The 17,267-nt window shown below is 38.2% G+C and overlaps 2 protein-coding genes and 1 long non-coding RNA gene across 9 annotated transcripts in view; 2 read left to right on the forward strand and 1 right to left on the reverse strand.

Moving 5' to 3' along the window:
• The first annotated feature begins 2,990 nt into the window (after positions 1-2,990).
• Positions 2,991-7,571, forward strand: chmp6b (charged multivesicular body protein 6b). The gene is made up of 8 exons (XM_042398576.1): positions 2,991-3,211; positions 4,339-4,448; positions 4,766-4,853; positions 4,953-5,039; positions 5,131-5,196; positions 5,876-5,956; positions 6,102-6,177; positions 7,082-7,571. Exons 1-8 carry the CDS (start codon positions 3,149-3,151, stop codon positions 7,129-7,131), a joined length of 621 nt encoding a protein of 206 aa, XP_042254510.1. The 5' UTR covers positions 2,991-3,148; the 3' UTR covers positions 7,132-7,571.
• A 5,709-nt stretch (positions 7,572-13,280) lies between these two features.
• LOC121887221 lies at positions 13,281-14,590 on the reverse strand. Its single transcript, XR_006092942.1, has 3 exons — positions 14,503-14,590; positions 14,147-14,288; positions 13,281-13,526 (listed from the first exon to the last, which is right to left on the reverse strand). It is a non-coding gene; the product is annotated as an uncharacterized LOC121887221 (long non-coding RNA).
• A 785-nt stretch (positions 14,591-15,375) lies between these two features.
• baiap2b (BAR/IMD domain containing adaptor protein 2b) overlaps positions 15,376-17,267 on the forward strand; it is a 93,505-nt gene continuing 91,613 nt past the window's right edge. For 3 of the 7 annotated variants that reach the window (XM_042397876.1, XM_042397877.1, XM_042397880.1), the window contains exon 1: positions 15,376-15,735. In XM_042397876.1, coding sequence (XP_042253810.1) covers positions 15,661-15,735 — 75 coding nt within the window. In that variant the 5' untranslated portion in view covers positions 15,376-15,660. The remainder of the gene's footprint in view (positions 15,736-17,267) is intronic. The other 4 variants (XM_042397882.1, XM_042397884.1, XM_042397879.1 and 1 more) reach the window with 2 other exon arrangements.

The following is a 17,267-nucleotide window of genomic DNA, read 5'->3' on the forward strand; positions in this document are numbered from 1 at the left end:
GACGTGGGAGGGAGATATTTACCTACAGACTGAGCAGCTTCCTTTACTTTCAAGAACGAGCCTCAGGGCTGCTGGCTAGAGGGTGGACAAAATAATAGGATGTGACTCAGTGCGACCACAACATGAACTCTGGCCTCAAAACTCAACATAAGCTTCATAGAGGAAGTGAATCATGCTGTCAGGTGTGTTTGTTTTATCCACCTCCGTAGAACAGAATGAACTTGGGGAGTTTTCATCTAGAAGCTTGAAAGTCCCCATTTTTTTTTAAAAAAGACAACCAAGTAAAGGTTTTTTTTGATATGACTGATGAAGATTTGAATAAAAAATATCCATCCTGAATACATTTTCTGTCCCCACGAACTGCGTCATGTGTCCGACTGACAGATTCAGACGTCTCACACAAGGTGTCTGTTACTTTCATGTGTTCACGCAGAAGCTTCATTTCATCTTTAACAGAGTTTATTTGCTGAATCATGTTTTGAAAGATTCTAAAGATATAAAACCGCAAACATTCGTCTATTTTACAGAAACTTAAAGCTTCAAATGACTTGAGGAAGTGAGTGAGAGTTCATGCTATGTTGTGTTTTTTAAATATGAAAACTATTTAAACCTTGTCTGCATTTTTTTTTTTTTTTTGCACACATGTAGCCTCGTTCCTCTCAGATCGGGGGACAAATGAAAAACACTGGCTCTGCGTTAAGGTGAACATGTGTGAACAGCATGGATGGGTTTCTTGATGTCATATATATATATATATAAATATATATAAATCTATATTTCTTTTTATATTTGTTTTCCCAAGTGCAATGAAGGGTTTGTGTTCACAAAGCAAACTTACACCAACGTTCATGTGTTCAGCCGTCAGTTTCGGTAACATGTAGCTCAAATAACATCAGCTTTTTTTGGGGTTTTTTTTGCACTTCTCTTTACTCCTGCTTCCAAAACACAAAACATCACATCCAGTTTGAATTATTTCACATAAAGAAAACCAAAATATTGGAATTCTCTGTGGAAAGAAGAGCATTTCATTGTTATTAACAGCGGAGCAGGTTTTTGTTGTTTTTTTGTTCCTGGTGGTGGTAAAATTGCACTATTTCTGGGAAGTTTTATAACCTTTCTTTATATTATGCAATCTTTGTAAGATTATCTGTGCACTGATTTTACTTTTTAAAGACTGTGGTTTAGCTGTGTGATGTATTTCCTCCTGTATCGCCTCCTCATGTCTGGATGGACACTTTGTGGTCTCTACACCACCTTTTCATGAATAAATGTTAATACAAATTATTCATTTGCCATTTTTTTTTGTTTTTACATCCTGGTCCTGAAACAACAATATTTCATGTCATTATTTTTTATAGTCAAGTCAATTTATTTATAGAGAACATTTCAAAACAAATGTTGACCAAAGTGTTTTACAGAAGTGATCACAGTCAAAGTTGACACAAATATAGTAGTTTTACTAGATGTCTGGTTACAAATTTCAAAATAAAATTGTTACAAAAGAGAATATTTATAGATGCTCAGCGTTAATTCATAAATACTGAAACTTATTCTGATGAACACTTTGAAAATAATAAATTGAAATAGACGTAGTTACACATTGTGACCACTGGAGGGCACAGAAAGCTTATTTATTTGTTTGTTTATTTGCAAATTTAAAAAAAATATTTTTTGATGAAAGATTTAAAGATTTGATATGGACCCAAAAACATTGTAATATATACAGTAAACACACTTTTACCTGCATCTACTCAGCTATATGTGAATTTAAAGGAGACAGGAAGCTAAAAGCTTCTATAAAAACCTCCTAAAAACTCAAGATTTATATTTTTATCACAAGTATTTATCAGCCATCATTTATGTGCAATATAATGTATATTTATATATATATATATATATTCCTCTCTCTTATTTTCCTCTCCTTTTTGAATTTTTTTTATATAATTGTAAATATTTTAATTTAAACTCTAATTGGAAGTAGAGCTTGAAGAAGTCAGATTTCACTGCCTTCAGTGTTCCTGTCTGCTGTGTTGCTGTGTGCAAGTGACAATAAAACCTCTTGAAATCTTGAAGACAAGATAAACATAATTACATTAAATTAAAAAATACTGTGGGACACGAGCATGAAGGGAGATATCTGAGCAAACAAACAACCCCCCCCCCCCCCCCCCCCCCCTCTAGAGCCAGTGTTTGGTTTGTCCATTCTGGGCTACTGTAGAAACATGGCGGTGCAACATGGAGGAGGACCTGCTCCCTCTGTAGATATAAAGGGCTCATTCTAAAGTAACGAAAACACAATGATTCTTATTGTCAGGTGATTATATACTAATAAAAACATACTTATCAATGGAATATTATATTCTATTCCTGTCCAGTCCGTTCTGCTCGATGCTGCTAAGTTCCACAAACTGCACCTTTAACGTTGGACGTCAGTCGGCTGAGTCAGTGATTTCTTTTAAAGTCTCTTGTTATAAAATGCTTTTTTTTATCAGAGTCTTTCCCGATTTCACTTGAGTTTTTATTTTCTTTGAACTGTCTTTTATTTCTGTTTTTATTAATTTTAAAATTTCTTGTTTTAAACAAAAGTTGTTTTTTTTATGTTGTTTCTTTTTAAACCTAATGATTTTACGATTTGTCTGTTTTATTTGTGAAGCACTTTGTAACGTGGATTTGAAAAGTGATCTATAATAAAGATTATTATTATTATTATTATTTAATGTGATCTCGTTCCTACAGTTTTTGGGTCGTGTTTATGTGGTAACCCTAGATTTACGAAACTCTTGTGAGATTTGTACGTGTTGTTTGCCATTGTAGAATATAATTAAGTTTTATAATGTGACAACGTTGTGGTTAAGGTCTGGTTATGTTAAGGCACAAAAAACACTTGTTTAGAGTTGGAGAAAGATCATGTTTTGGGTTAAAATCTCTCACTCTCGCGAGATTTTCCGCAAATCTAGGGTTATCATTTGGCCCTTTTTGTCCCTAACCGCTCTCCGTCCTTCCTGCTTGTGGGTGTGGACACAAATAATGGAGGAGAAGCTTCACTAGGCTGCTTCTTACAAGTTAGAAAACCAGTTTAAAATCGGATTCCAGTCCCACACTCAGACCCGTTCCTGGTTGCGGACTGTAGCTGGGATGCTTTGTCAGGATGGGAAATATTTTTGGAAAGAAGAAACAGACGCGAGTCACAGAACAAGACAAAGCGATTTTGGTGAGAGTCACGGCGAGCTAACGTTAGCTTCGTCACGCCAGACCGCTTTAAAAAATGTGTTAATTTAATAATAGCGCGTGTCAGTAATGATAATAACCTTATTAATACAATATAATGTTAATAGATTAGCTGTCTGTAGGAGAAACTCTTCAATTCGGCTTTAATGTATCTAAAAATATATAAACTTTAAGATGTTTGTATGTTGATTAACTTCAGCTGCCTTTAAAATGCACGTAGCAAATACCATAAATCACATTTTAAAAGGTCAGAATTTAACTAATTTTACAAAGTGGTTCTTTAACTACATGTATGCAGAATTGTCCCGAGGAGCATAATGTAGGTTTTGCCTTACTGGTGTATTACTGGTATGTTACTGGTGTGTTACTGGGTGTGTGTTTGACTGTAAATATTTGACAGCTGTATTATAGCTGCTGTTTTTGACAGAGCAGCAAACTCTGCTGGTGATAATAATATTATCATAATAAAAACCTTTTTTTCAAAACACAAAGTGCTTTATAATAAAAACAGAAACACATTATGAGACACACAGAGATTAAAACGACTAAAATACTATAAACCAGTGGTTCTGTAAGTGGGGTCCGGGGACCCCCAGGGGTCGTTTAGGGGGTTCCAGGGGGTCCCCGGTAAGGAGGGGTATAATTAGGGCTGGGTGTTGTTTAAAAAAATGATAATACCAGCCCCAAAACCAGTACCTGTAAAGTGATACTGCAGAAATCTTATTAAATGGGGGTCTGTGGTCCACTTTAAGTCACTTTAGGGGTCATAAAATACTGTTGACACACATTATAAAACACAAAGAGATTAAAACAAACTAAAATGACATAAAATATAAATGAATTCACCTAAAAGCAGCAGCTGTATGTTATTAAAGAATCAGTTTGAAGTGTATATTGCAGGTTTATGTAGTTATAATGTTTATTCATTAAACTTGCAGCAGCTCTTCTCTCTTAGAATATATTTTACATGTTTTTTTATTGTAAATTTCATTTTTTTATACTATTTACAGTTACATAATCCTGTGCATATTTTGACTGTTATGAACCACAACACTGAAGCTAATTCCTCGTACGTGCTGCTTAAACCTGCTTGTGTTTCCGTCACCGCAGCAACTGAAACAGCAAAGAGATAAACTGCGACAGTATCAGAAGAGGATCAACCTGCAGCTGGAGAAGGAGAGACTTTTAGCCAAACAGCTGCTGAAAAATGGCAAAAAAGAGTGAGAATGAAAAATATTCCAACGATAAAACATCCTGATACGTTAATGATCCATTTTTACTAGAAATGACAACAGAACGGATCATTAACACATTTTTTCTTTGAGAATTTCAGCAGCAGAACAAGAAGAGGATGTTTTTTAAAATATAACTTTACTATTAGATAGTTTTGATGGGAGATTGTAGGTTTATATGTATTTTGGTGATGATTTATTTTTTCTTGGGAATGTTTTATCCAGAAATCTTTTTTTTAAATTGTATTTTAATAGTTCTTTCATGCAGAGAGATTTTAACTGTACTCTCGCTTGGATTCAAACAGGAAAGCTCTCCTCTTGCTGAAGAAGAAGCGCTACCAGGACCAGCTTCTAGACAAGACGGAGAACCAGATCAGCAACCTGGAGCGCATGGTGAGTGATGGGAGTGATGGGAGTGATGGGAGGACTGGACTGACGCTTAGCAGCAGCTAAAGTGAAACTGACAGTTCATCTATTTCCTGCTCGTTTCAGGTTCAAGACCTGGAGTTTGTCCAGATTGAAAGGAAAGTCATCGAAGGGTTGAAAGTCGGAAACGATTGTCTGAAGAAAATGCACGAGGTAAACGGCGTTAAACGTCCTGGAAACGTCCTTCAGAAACGACGTCGTCGTTTCGTGTCTGATGATTCTTTACTCTCTTTTCACGCTGCAGGTGATGTCTATTGAAGAAGTGGAACGGATTATGGATGAAACTCAAGACGCCATCGAGTACCAGAGAGTAAGTCTCCCATTAATGTCAGAAATACAGAACAATGTAACTCTTAACCCTCAGAACTTTGTTTTTTCTTCTTTCCTCTCCAATTAATCATCTCATGACCCCTCAGATTTATCTGCTGACCCTTTGGAGGGGCCCGACCCCTAGGTTGGGAACCACTGGACTAAACTAGCTAACTGTATATAAAGTAGTTGAAAGTAGAACTAATAAACATGAACATATCGTCTTTTTACACTTCATAAAAATATAAATATTTTCTATATTTTATTGATATTTCTAATCATCTGTTTAGCTCGGACTTAAAATGTTGCTTTAACTGTTTTATTGTAATCTATTTATTTTGTGAAGTGTTTTATAATTTTATAATTTTATTTTGAGTCTTTTATTGCTCTGTAACTGTTCTCTTATCATTTACTTATTTTATTGTCATCTTATTCAATTCATTCTTTTAAAGTAGCTTTTATTAAATCCTTTTCTTTCTAATCTATTGTTATGTTTTATTATTTATTTTAATATTTTACTTGTGTCTTGTGCGTTAATCTCTCGATCCGTATTTACCGTCCTGTGTGTTCATCGATCACATGTGCAGCAGTTTGGATTCCACTTCGTCTGAAAGGTTTTTTTGTCTGAAGAAAGTTTGACTGATTGAACAGAAATCTGACAGTTTTGTGTTTTCTGGCAGCAAATCGACGACATGTTGGCCGGATCTTTATCACAGGAAGATGAAGACGCTGTTCTGGCTGAGCTGGAGGCCATAACTCAGGTTAGTTCCATCACTGTCACCGTGTTTATGTTTAAAAACTCAGATCTGATCAGATCACACATCCGTAATAATCCATAACCCGAAGCGACGCTCGTATCTTTCTGCTGACGGCGTGTCGTCTCTGATCTGTAATAAACTGTCTCAGGGAGACGTCGAGCTTCCTGAAGTTCCCTCAGACGAGCTGCCAGACGTCCCCGAAGCCACAGAGGAGAAGAAGCCGGGTTTGTTTCTCTCTTTATCTTTTTCCTTCATGCGTCCTGAACTTTGTCCTTCTTTATCATATCTGATCTCACTGATCTGTAACGTCTGGAGCAGCTCAGGCGGGACTCTAGTTTCATGTATTGATCCTGGTTGTTGTGAAATTATGACTCTGAGAAAAGAAAACACCATAAACATTTGTAGTAAATCAGATATTTTATGATCCTTTGTGGTTAAAAGTGAAAAACAAATGGAAGTGTAGATAAAAACGTTGCGGTCTGGAGGAGTCACGCAACATTAGTTTAACAGGTCAGTTTTTAGTTTGTGAGGACGAAGCAACAAACGTGTGAATTAGTCAGAAGAAGAGCTGCAGAAACATAATTAATAATCTGCAGAAACATCGTTTATCACAGCAGCGCACAGCTGTTTGTCAAGTCTGTTCAAAAAACTGCACAAAAGGCAACACAAGTGTTTTATAACAGCTCATAACATACACAAGCAAGTCAAAGTACTTTACAGAATGCAGGAAAAACAACATAAAAACATTAAAACGCCAATTAAAACAATAGAAAACTGTTTTCTGACTAGAAATGAAAAGATTAAGAACTGAAATAAATTCAGACATAAGTTGTCCAACATGCAACAAAAGAAATAAAAGTGAATAAGAGAAATCAATTGATTAAGTATTAATTAAGTCCTGCAGCACTAAGCGTGTGTGTGTTTTATATGTATTAGACAAGTTTTATGTTGCCTGTCAGGTCGTGTGTTACAGTTTCAGCCTTATATGAACTTTAAGAATGATCCCGATGAGGAGGTTGTTGTTCAGATTTTATATTTTGGTAAATGATGCTGGTTGGTTTTAGAGAGTGATGCTCGTCGTCGACGTCTGACCTCTGCTGCCCTTTCATAAATCTGTGTTTGTTTCAGAGAGGGAACGTCCGAAGAAGAAGGCAGAGCCGGAGCTGCTGGCCGCGTAGGAACACTGACTTGACCTCTTGACCTCCTTCAGCTGACCCGCAGGCTGCTGGACTTTTTTTTTTTCTCCACCACACACACACACACACACACACACACACAAACATTCACACACACAAACATTCACACACACACACACACAAACATTTTGCTGCAGAACTCTTCTGTCCTTCAGAGGCCTGTGACGACAGCAGCAGCAGCAGCAGCAGACGCTCTCAGTCAGGTTCTGGGCTTCCTTCATCACATCCGGCCGCTGTTTTCGTCGTGGAGGACCGGTTCACCGCAGCGGAAAGAAAAAAAAATGCTGATTTGAACCATGAAGACCTGTGAGATCAGATAACTGTGCCTAACATTTGTTTCATTAGTGTTATTTCTCTACTGTGTTCACTACTAAATCATTTTTAATTAAACTGAAATGCACGTATGTATTTACTCAACGTAACATCGTCTCCTCCTGATGGATATGATTTCTATCTTCAAGTTTTTAAAGGGTCATTTTTACTCAAATCACAGAAAGATATATTTAACCTCTTACATCTAGTTTTATCTTGTTGCTTAGTCAATTTACAGAAAACTGTCGACTATTTTGACGACTGATGAATCATTTTGAGTCATTTTTTTTAAGGGAAAATGCTAAAATTGTAGCTTAAAGTTGCACATATCCTGGTTTATTTAGTGTTTATGGCAGGAAACTGAACATCTTTGAGTTGTAAGCTGTAAGTCGGGAGAAAACAAGACATTTTATAGACTAAACGACTAACTGACTAATCGAGAAAATAATTGACAGATTGTTTTATAATGAAAAAATCATTTATTGCATCTTAATCCAACTCTGAGACTTCTGCCTCCACGTCAGTTACATTTATAAAACTAGCAGACCTCGTTATCAAAAGTTTTCGTTGGGAGGACTGAAGAAATATTCCCTTTGAAAACAGTAAGAGATCCAAAATAAGTATTGCTGCCACCGTGAAAAAAACAAGATCGGCTCAGTTTCTTGTTATAATGAGAAACTTTTCTTGTTTTAACGATCCTTAGAAGATGTCAGGATGCTTTTCTCAGCGTCACTATCCCGCTTTATCTCGTTATATGGCAGAACTTATCTCGTTAAAACAAGGTGTTGAGCTGTTAAACTCGTTAAAAGGAGATCCAGTCACCGCCTAAAGAGACGATATATTGGAGCTACATCGGTAATTTGCTGCCGTAGCAGAAAGCAAAAAGATTGAATGTTTTTCTTGTAATTTGGGTGCACTGACCCTTTAAGGCGTGTGTGTGTGTCATAATCTGCTCACAGTGCGGGCCTTGTCCGCGAGCTTTCATACCGAGTTATTCGACCCGCCCTGGAACTTTCTCTAAAGCGCGGAAAACATTTGCATAAGAGTCCGTTCCGCCGACACACACACACACACGCGCACACGATATTCTCAGTCTGACCCCTTTCCAAGCAGCTTAACTAATCTAATTCTCTGGTCTCCTTGTGGATTAGTTCAGTGTCATTGGAGAAAGGGCTAATCATATCGTCAGAGGCCCCCCCCCCCCCCCCCCCCCCCCCGGACAACAGTTGTTAATCTCTTCAAGCTAATAATAACCTGACAGAAGTTGGATCTTTACCTGCTGAGTGATATCCTGTTAATTATTTTACCGTTCATATCACGTTCAGGTTCACTCGTGTAGAAACGGCGGCCTGCGCTCGTCGAGCTTTAAGCTGGCGTATCTGTTGAAGATCCATCTGACTGTAATCTGTAAATCAGTTAATCTGGCAGACATGAAAACACTTGATGACCGATAGCGTCGGCAGGCTGCTCCTTTCATCGAACGCGTCGTCTTGAAATTGATTTGGAAGTTGTTCCTCTCTGTGTACATTCTTTTTACAATAAAAAGTGTTTTTTTTATTGTCATATCTCTTCTGTTGTCTTCTTTTATGTTTACAGTTTATTGAGGTTATTTTTCTATGATTGAACACAAGGTGGCAGCAAGAGACAAACTTCTGTCTTCTGTTTTTCATGGTTTGGAGTCTTCTTAGTTGCCATGAAGGGGGAATCTTAAAGGTGCAATATGTGAGAATTTTAGTTTAAAACATTCAGAAATGAACTAAAATTATTTGACGAGATAACAGTTTCGATGTGATGTCAGAGACGTTTTATGTTTAGACCTGTCTTGTAATACCGCTACGTGCCTCAAGAGGCAACAGTGAGTCTAATATGAGAGGATGAAGAGGTTGCACTTCTTCTTCTAGGTTAGATTTATTTAAGCAAATGTTAGCTTAGCATTAGCACTGGATTGATGTTGCTATGAAACTTAAGCAAGTCCTACAGACACCACAACTTCCTGGTGATGTGCTGCCCCCAACTGGTCTGGAGTGTAGAACAGTTCTTACATAGTCCACCTTTAAAGCTTCTGCAGCGTCCATTTATATTTTTGACAACAATGTTCTTAATGTTTCTGTTTCAACATGACAACACTCCAGCGCACATAGCCAGCTGCACAAAGAACTAACACGTCAATTAATTAATCAATCTCAAACTTTATTTATAAAGCACTTTTCATACAAGTCAAGTGCAACTCAAAGTGCTTAATAAGCGATCGACAAACAAACAGAAAATAAATAGGTAAATATGGATCAGGAGACTAATGCAAAGAACCCCCCCCCCAAAAAAAATGGTAAAAAATAGTAAAATAAATAATTACAAGAAGAATTAAAAAGTACAAAAGACAGTTAAAGATGCTGCAGAGTTGGTGTGAATGGGAGGAAATCTCTGCAGCCCAGTTCCAAAACCAGTAGGTGAAACCAGTAGAGTAGATTCTGTTAAACCAGCAGATTAATAACTATGCTTTAATTAATTAATAGTGTGTATGTTATGTATAGATTTAATCTACATATGAAGATACTGGAAGGTTGAAACACACAATCTTTATTATATATTATTTAAGATATAATACAAATCTACATTTCTACAGACATTAAACAGCTGTTCTATGTTATTTATATATTTTGTGTTATTTTATTGTGTTTGATTGTCTTCCTACTTTCTTTTATTTGTCCTTGCTGGTGAAGCACTTTGTTGTTTGTGCTATATGGTGCTATATAAATAAACTTATTATCATTATATTGTTATTAAATGTTCCAGTGTACACTGTGGCCTTGGACTAACCTCCTCAAACAAAGCCTTTATATGGATGATTCATCGCTCGGGTATACTGCGAGCCTGAAATAGCTTCAATTTGACATTGTTGACTTACAGAAATCCACTTCACAGTGATGTTCTCTTCTTGAATGAACTGGCTCCATCCTGCAGCTGCAGCAGCAACACAGTACAGGTGCTGTGTGTGTGTGTGTGTGTGTGTGTGTGTGAGTGGGAGTGTAGGCGACGCACAGACAAGAAACCTGAATGTCAGAGCACCGCGCTGATGAATCACAGACGTGGATCTGAAGCCTGAGAGGACGATGGTGAGTGGGACGGACGTGAAGAGGAGCTGCTGAATGGACGCTTCAGGTGTAGGTGTGTGTGTGTGTGTGTGTGTGTGTGTGTGTGTGTGTGTGTGTGCTGCCCACCTGAGTTCTGCCTACCTGACTACACCTCCACTGCTGTCAAGTGATTTCATTATAAACACGCTGTCATGTTTAAAGTTCCCTCAAGACACGTTTTAAGATAATGAACTTTATCTTGAATGACTCGTTAAAAATCCTTAAAATTACATTTTCTCCTTCTCCCTCATTAAATATTCTGAATCTGTGTAAATATTGTTCATTTCAGAAGTTGAACTGCTGTGTCAAGATGTCTCTTACTTCACTGTAAAGTCTGTTTTCAGTGTTTGTGAACTGGAGGCTTCAGGTTTCCACATCACACTTGTGTAAGTTCAATACTGGACCAGGATTTGCTTCCAAACTAGTTTTGACGTCACAAATAATTTTCTCGTTTTTGTCTCTTTTGTCTCACTTCCTCATTCAAGAGGATGTTTGTCTCAGATTCTAGTTCATTTCTGATTATTTTAAATAATGTATGTCCTCATTTATTCAGAAAAATAAATATAAACTTGAGAAATCTCACATGGATAAGGATGCAGGGTTGATGTGATGATGTATTTATGAAGGATAAGTCCACCATTTTTCAAGTGTGTCTTAAAACAACAGTCAGGTGTCCATATGAACATTAAACATGTTTTTCTTGCTTTGAGGATCTCCTTCAAATGTGCTTTCAATGTAAGTGATGGAGGCCAAAATCCACAGTGTCTTTTTAGCATCAAATTCCCTCTTTGTGTTTCCTCGGACAGTGTTTCCCTGTTGAGCTGCGGTGGAAGTATAGTAACAAAAAGAGGGACTTTGGCACTAAAAAGACTGTAACGTTGAAAGATATCTAATTGATTTGACTCATCTGGACGCTGAAGCTTCATATTAGCTTCAGATAAACTTTTAAATACTTTTTTTTTTGCACAGAAGGAGGATTTTTGTGGATTTTGTCCTCCGTCACTTCCATTGTAAATGCATTATGAAGGGTCAGTATGAACAGGAGGAATGATTATGGTTCAAGTCTTAAGTCCTTTGAGGGGACGTCCACATCAGTCTCAAGTCTTCATCAGCATATTACAGTTCATTTGAAAGTCTGACACGTCTCTGACTGCTGAAAATGACACAGCGTTTCATCTTTTTTTTAATTTTAAACTGTATTTAATTGTGTATTTTTTTTTTTACATTACTGAGACATTTCATCACAAAGACCTAATAGCTACATACAGTATTCATTGTGTGTATAATTAGGCTATAAGACGGATTTGAATTCAACAGACATAATGGAAGCCTGCATTCAATTATAGGCAATAATAGCGGGGACTGAATAGTCTCAGAGGAGTAAATCAATAGCCCGCTGACACTGTGAATGTTAGTGTTTGCTCCGGCAAAGATCAAACATGCCTGATTGATTTTCATTAAATGTCAGCAGTTTGGTGTCTTGGGGACGTGCTTTAATCAGATGTGACAATCAACACAGCTTATTTTCCACTTTATTATCCGATCTGCCAGCAGCCATGAAATATCCTGTCTATTTTATCCACTGGTGGAAAGTAACTGAGTACATTTACTCTGTACTTAAATACAATTTTGAGGTACTTGTACTTTACTTGAGTATTTCTATGTGATGCTACTTTATACTTTCTACTCCACTACATTTATTTGACAGCTTTAGTTACTTTTCAGATGACGATTTGACACTATGGATAATATAACAAGCTTTTAAAATACAACACATTGTTAAAGATGAAACCAGTGGTTTCCAACCTTTTTGTCTTTTGACGTCTTACAAAAAGCAGTGTGTAGTCGGGGTCACATTTCACATGTCTATGAGTTGTTAACAGCTCCACCAAATAGTGATTTTTCCCTCTAAACTTCTCACATGCTTTCATTTCAATAAATGTTCAAATGATCCAATATTTCAGCAAAAATCAAAGATTAGAGAAAAAGTCCGAAAACTGAAAACAGATTTGTGTATCAGAACTTTGTTTTTTCTTCTTTCCTCTCCCATTAATCATCTCACGACCCCTCAGATTTATCTGCTGACCCTTTGGAGGGGCACGATCCTTTGGTTGGGAACCACTGGACTAAACTAGCTAACTGTATATAAAGCTGCATTGCTGTATTATTACTTTTACTTAAATAAAGGATCTGAGTACATCTTCCACCTCTGATTTAATCTCTCTGTGTTTTCTCGCTGGTCTGCTGTTTCTTTCTTCTGCTCGCTTCGTCTCTTTCTCATAAATTCTCATTCAAAGGCCTTCAGATCGTGACGTGCAGAAATGTGTAGGATTCCCTAACCCACCTTACAAGGCTTTGAAATCCAAGAAAATGTGGCTGCATCCCACTCAGAAACACCAGAGCCCACTCAGCCAAAAGGAGTGGAGCCACACAAATATAGAGCAGAGTAAACAGATTTTCTCCAGCTTTATTGAATGATGCATTGTCAAAAAAACCCAAAAAACACTCCAATAGGGGTATAAAATGTCAGATACAGAATTATATAAGTTAAAAAATAAAAATTATTCAGCAAAAACTCACTATAAGATACAACAGAGACATAGTATAAGAGCTTATATGAATATTGTAGGAATATCATACAAATGTTAAAGTGTTTTGACGTTATTATATATATATATATATATATAAGTGTGTTGTATAAATGGGTTGAAACTGGCCCAGTTTCTGTATGGAGATGCTCAGTCAGGTCTTCTGAATGGGTGTAGCAGAGGCGGCGTGCGGCGGCGTGGGCAGCGCGTGACACAGCGGAGGAGGCGTGGCTTGTTTAAATGCTATGCTGCATTCACGGACTCACTGTGAAGCTCGTAGATCCCAGTGTCACACTTGCTTTTGGTTAAAACTAAAAAAAATTAAAAGGACCAGCGAAGCAGTGGACTAGAGAGAAAAAAAATCAGAAACCAAAATGGAGAAATTTTACTTTTAATTCTTGATTGTGCGCCCTAGTATTACAATATTCCAATTAAAGGAGATATATCATGCACATTCACAGGTCTATGTTTTCAATCTGGGGCTCTACTGGAATATCTTTGCATGTTTTAATGTGAAAAACAACTCCTTTCTGTGGTCAAGGCTATCTTATACTGGCTCTTTATGTAGCCCCTCAGCTCAACCTCTGTCAACAAACCATTAAAACAAACTATAGTAGCAAGATGTCACTACTTTTTCTCATTCTTTACTTTAAATGTCACCTTCTGAAATACATCCGTATATGTTCGAGCCGAAATCTGATCCGAAACATGAGAGGACAACGTGAACGGTCACACTGAGCCTGATTGCATCCTGCAACACGACACAAGAGCTACAGACTCTGAACTACAACCCACCTTAGTTCTCCTGCTAAAGTCTCCTTCTCATCTAACTTACAAACATGAACACACGTCTTGTCCTGCAGCTTAGCTTGTTGAATGAGCCACCAAACAAACATTCATGGGGGAAAAGTGCACCGCTAACGTCATCTTCTCAGCTGTAGCACATTTAACAGCATATAAACATACCTGCAGATGTCACTTCAGACCTGTTAGATGCTGGTTTGGTCATTGCTCTTCAGAATCCAGGTTAGCAACATTCTGTCTGTCCGTGACTTGTACACTTGAATATGCAACAGCTTCTTCATCTTCATCTTCGTCTTACTTAATGCTGATATACAAGTATATGTTTATTTACCAGGTTTCAGTCAGGCACCATGTGAAGGTGGAGTAGAACTAAACATCATAAATAACCTAAATAAAAATCCATGCAGTGACTCAGTTGTTTTAAAATTTGAACAAGTAAAAATGTCCAATTAAAATTTCTATTATTTATCTAGAGGTCGTATTATCAATGTTTTACCACATTAGGGGTGTCAAATCACCTTTCGTGGAAAGTGAAGAGTCTGCAAGTCTTTCTTCCAATCAAAGACTCCACCTGCTGATTAGCACTTTTCCTTGACGGGAAGTACCCATCAGTGATTTCACCTGCTGAGGTGATCAGTTGGAAACGGAGAGACGTTTGGGTTTCTGTGGTCAAGGCTAATTACTGTAAATAAAGCCCTCCAGATATCCAGCCTCACTAAGCTCCAGTCCTACTGTATGTCAACATGTTTGTGCTACTTTAATTGAGAAGTTGTTTGGAAATATGCACCACTAAAGCATGATAGCAACTGACATAACAGGGACCTTATATTGCATTCTTCTTCACCTGATCTTGAGGCCTTGTCTTGAACAGGATCTCTGTGTCAAATTCCATATTTCAACATCAAGATATACTTTACTTTTCTTCACTGAAGTTTCATTTGATTTGTGATATTATCACAACTAGTTTGGAAGCCAATCCTGGTCCAATATTCAACTGATATTCAATATCAAGTGTGATGTGGAAACTTGAAGCCTCCACTGCACAAACACCGAGAATTAACTATATATATGTTATAATATGCTATGATATTTTTAATGCAGGACTTTTGCTTGTAATGGAGTACTTTTCTGCTTTATTATTGCCACTTTCACTTAAGTAAAAGATTGCAGTAACCTACTGAATAATACTAGATAGTTCAATAGGCCTACAGAGGATGAATTGCACATTATTGAAAAGCAACAGAGAAAATAAATGTTTTAAGACCATTTGTAATCGAAATGAGAGCCTAAGAACATCTCAGGTCCTCGGGGAGGCATCTATGAAAAAGCCATGTTCACTGTATAAAACATTTAAATTTCTAACATCCTGTTCTGGATCCTCCGTTTGCGATTTTGGTTTCCCACCGCCCCTGAATGCAGCACCGCCCCTCTTGGAGTGAGTCCACCTCTGCGCTCCAACCGAGAGGCACCGACGGCCTGACTGGCTGCGTGGGGAGCCGGTGTGGGCGCAGCGGAGGACTTTCCTATAAAAGCAGGGATCCCACCGCCAGACGAGCTCGTCTACCGGCAGACAGGAGCCACGATTCCCCGCGAACAGCTGCGATTTTTTTTTTCTCGCAACACACAGTTCGGAAAGGAAAATCATCTCAACCTCATCCAAAAGGAAATCTTAGTCTATGGTTATTACTGACGTGCCAACAAGGATGTCCCGGACCGACGAGGTGCACCGTATAACGGAGAATGTCTACAAGGTAAGACAGGCAGCTGTTTGGTAGTTTTTTTTTTCTGTTTCTCCACCGCTGACCGCGCGTCCTGATGCCGCTGACCGCGCGTCTTGATGCCGCTGACCGCGCGTCCCTAATGCCGCTGACCGCGCGTCTTGATGCCGCGGAGAGACACCTGCTGCACCGGGGGGACGGCTGGTAGATTAAAGGACGGTGATAGAGGACACATCTCCAAGGTGTCTCAAGTCTGCCAACTTTGGTAACACACCTGCCTGTTTCTTTATGAGGTTATTTAATGATTTAAAAAAAAGAAAAAAGAAATGATCTCCAGTCACCTCCATACATCGGGAAGGCGTTTATTCGCGTTTTTTCCCCGAAAAAATGCTGGATAACTTATGATTTTAGTCAAATGCAGCTGATTATTTTCTCTAAAGGCAAAACTATTGATCATTTTAGTCTTATAAATGTCAAAAAATGATAAGAAAACGTGTCACAACTTGTCAAATCTCCATCAAACCATCACATTACATCTCTAAGAAATGGAGAAGTAACGCATGTGATCAATTAACTGAGCTATAATAAGGTCGAGTGGCTGTTTATGCACCAACTGATCACCTCCATCACCTGCTTACAATCTTGTATTGTCAATAACGATGTGAGTCAGTCACTCCATGTTGACAGTTTGGCTTCAGGGGCTTCAATTCAGCTCAAGCTGCTCAACACTCACTGCAGAGGAGAAACTGACACCATCAGAAGGGGAAATCCTGCTGGAAGCAACTGAGCTCAGATTCATGAGCGGTTGTGTCCCAAAATGTGCCCAAAATTGGACCCAGCAACCTTCATTTAGGGTCTTTTTTTAGCTGTCTGTGTTGATTTATTGATACCTGGAGCAGGAAAGGAGCAACTTCTGATCCACATAGTTTAGAGCTGCAACCATTAGTCAGTTAGTTGCCAACTGTTAATGAATCGCCAACAATTTAGATAATCGATTAATTGTTTGTTTTTGAAGGAAAAAAATACCCAAATTCTGTTTCCAGCTTCTCAAATGTGAATATTTTCTGGTTTCTATGACAGTAAACTGAATATTTTCTGAGTTGTGGACAAAACAAGACATTTGCGGACGTCACCTGGGGCTTTTGGAGACAGTGATCGACATGTTAAACCATTTTCTGACGTTTTATAGACCAAACAACTGGATTGACAAGGAAATAGTGAAAAGCGAACTGTTATTTTGCTGCCGACACCAATCTGAGATACAGTCACAGGCAGATACAGGAGCTCAGGTGAGACGCAGGTATTCTAGGGAAGTCTCGATTGCACTCGTTGTAACCTGATCAGCAAAAAGGTGACAAACGCCAGGGTCCTCCATTGTTATTCCCATAACAAAGCTCCTCTTCGGGGCCGGGGTGGGCGGGGGACGATGGTGGTGGTGGTGGTGGTGGAGTTTCACTGCATTCAGGATAGATTTCAGCACCAGAAACATGACAAGGGTTTTCCTTTTTATGTGAGGAGACTTGTCACAGTTCCACACGCCTCCGCTGAAACGCTCAGAGAAAGAA

The sequence above is a fragment of the Thunnus maccoyii genome, chromosome 20, assembly GCF_910596095.1.
Source record: "Thunnus maccoyii chromosome 20, fThuMac1.1, whole genome shotgun sequence".
NCBI lineage: Eukaryota > Metazoa > Chordata > Actinopteri > Scombriformes > Scombridae > Thunnus > Thunnus maccoyii.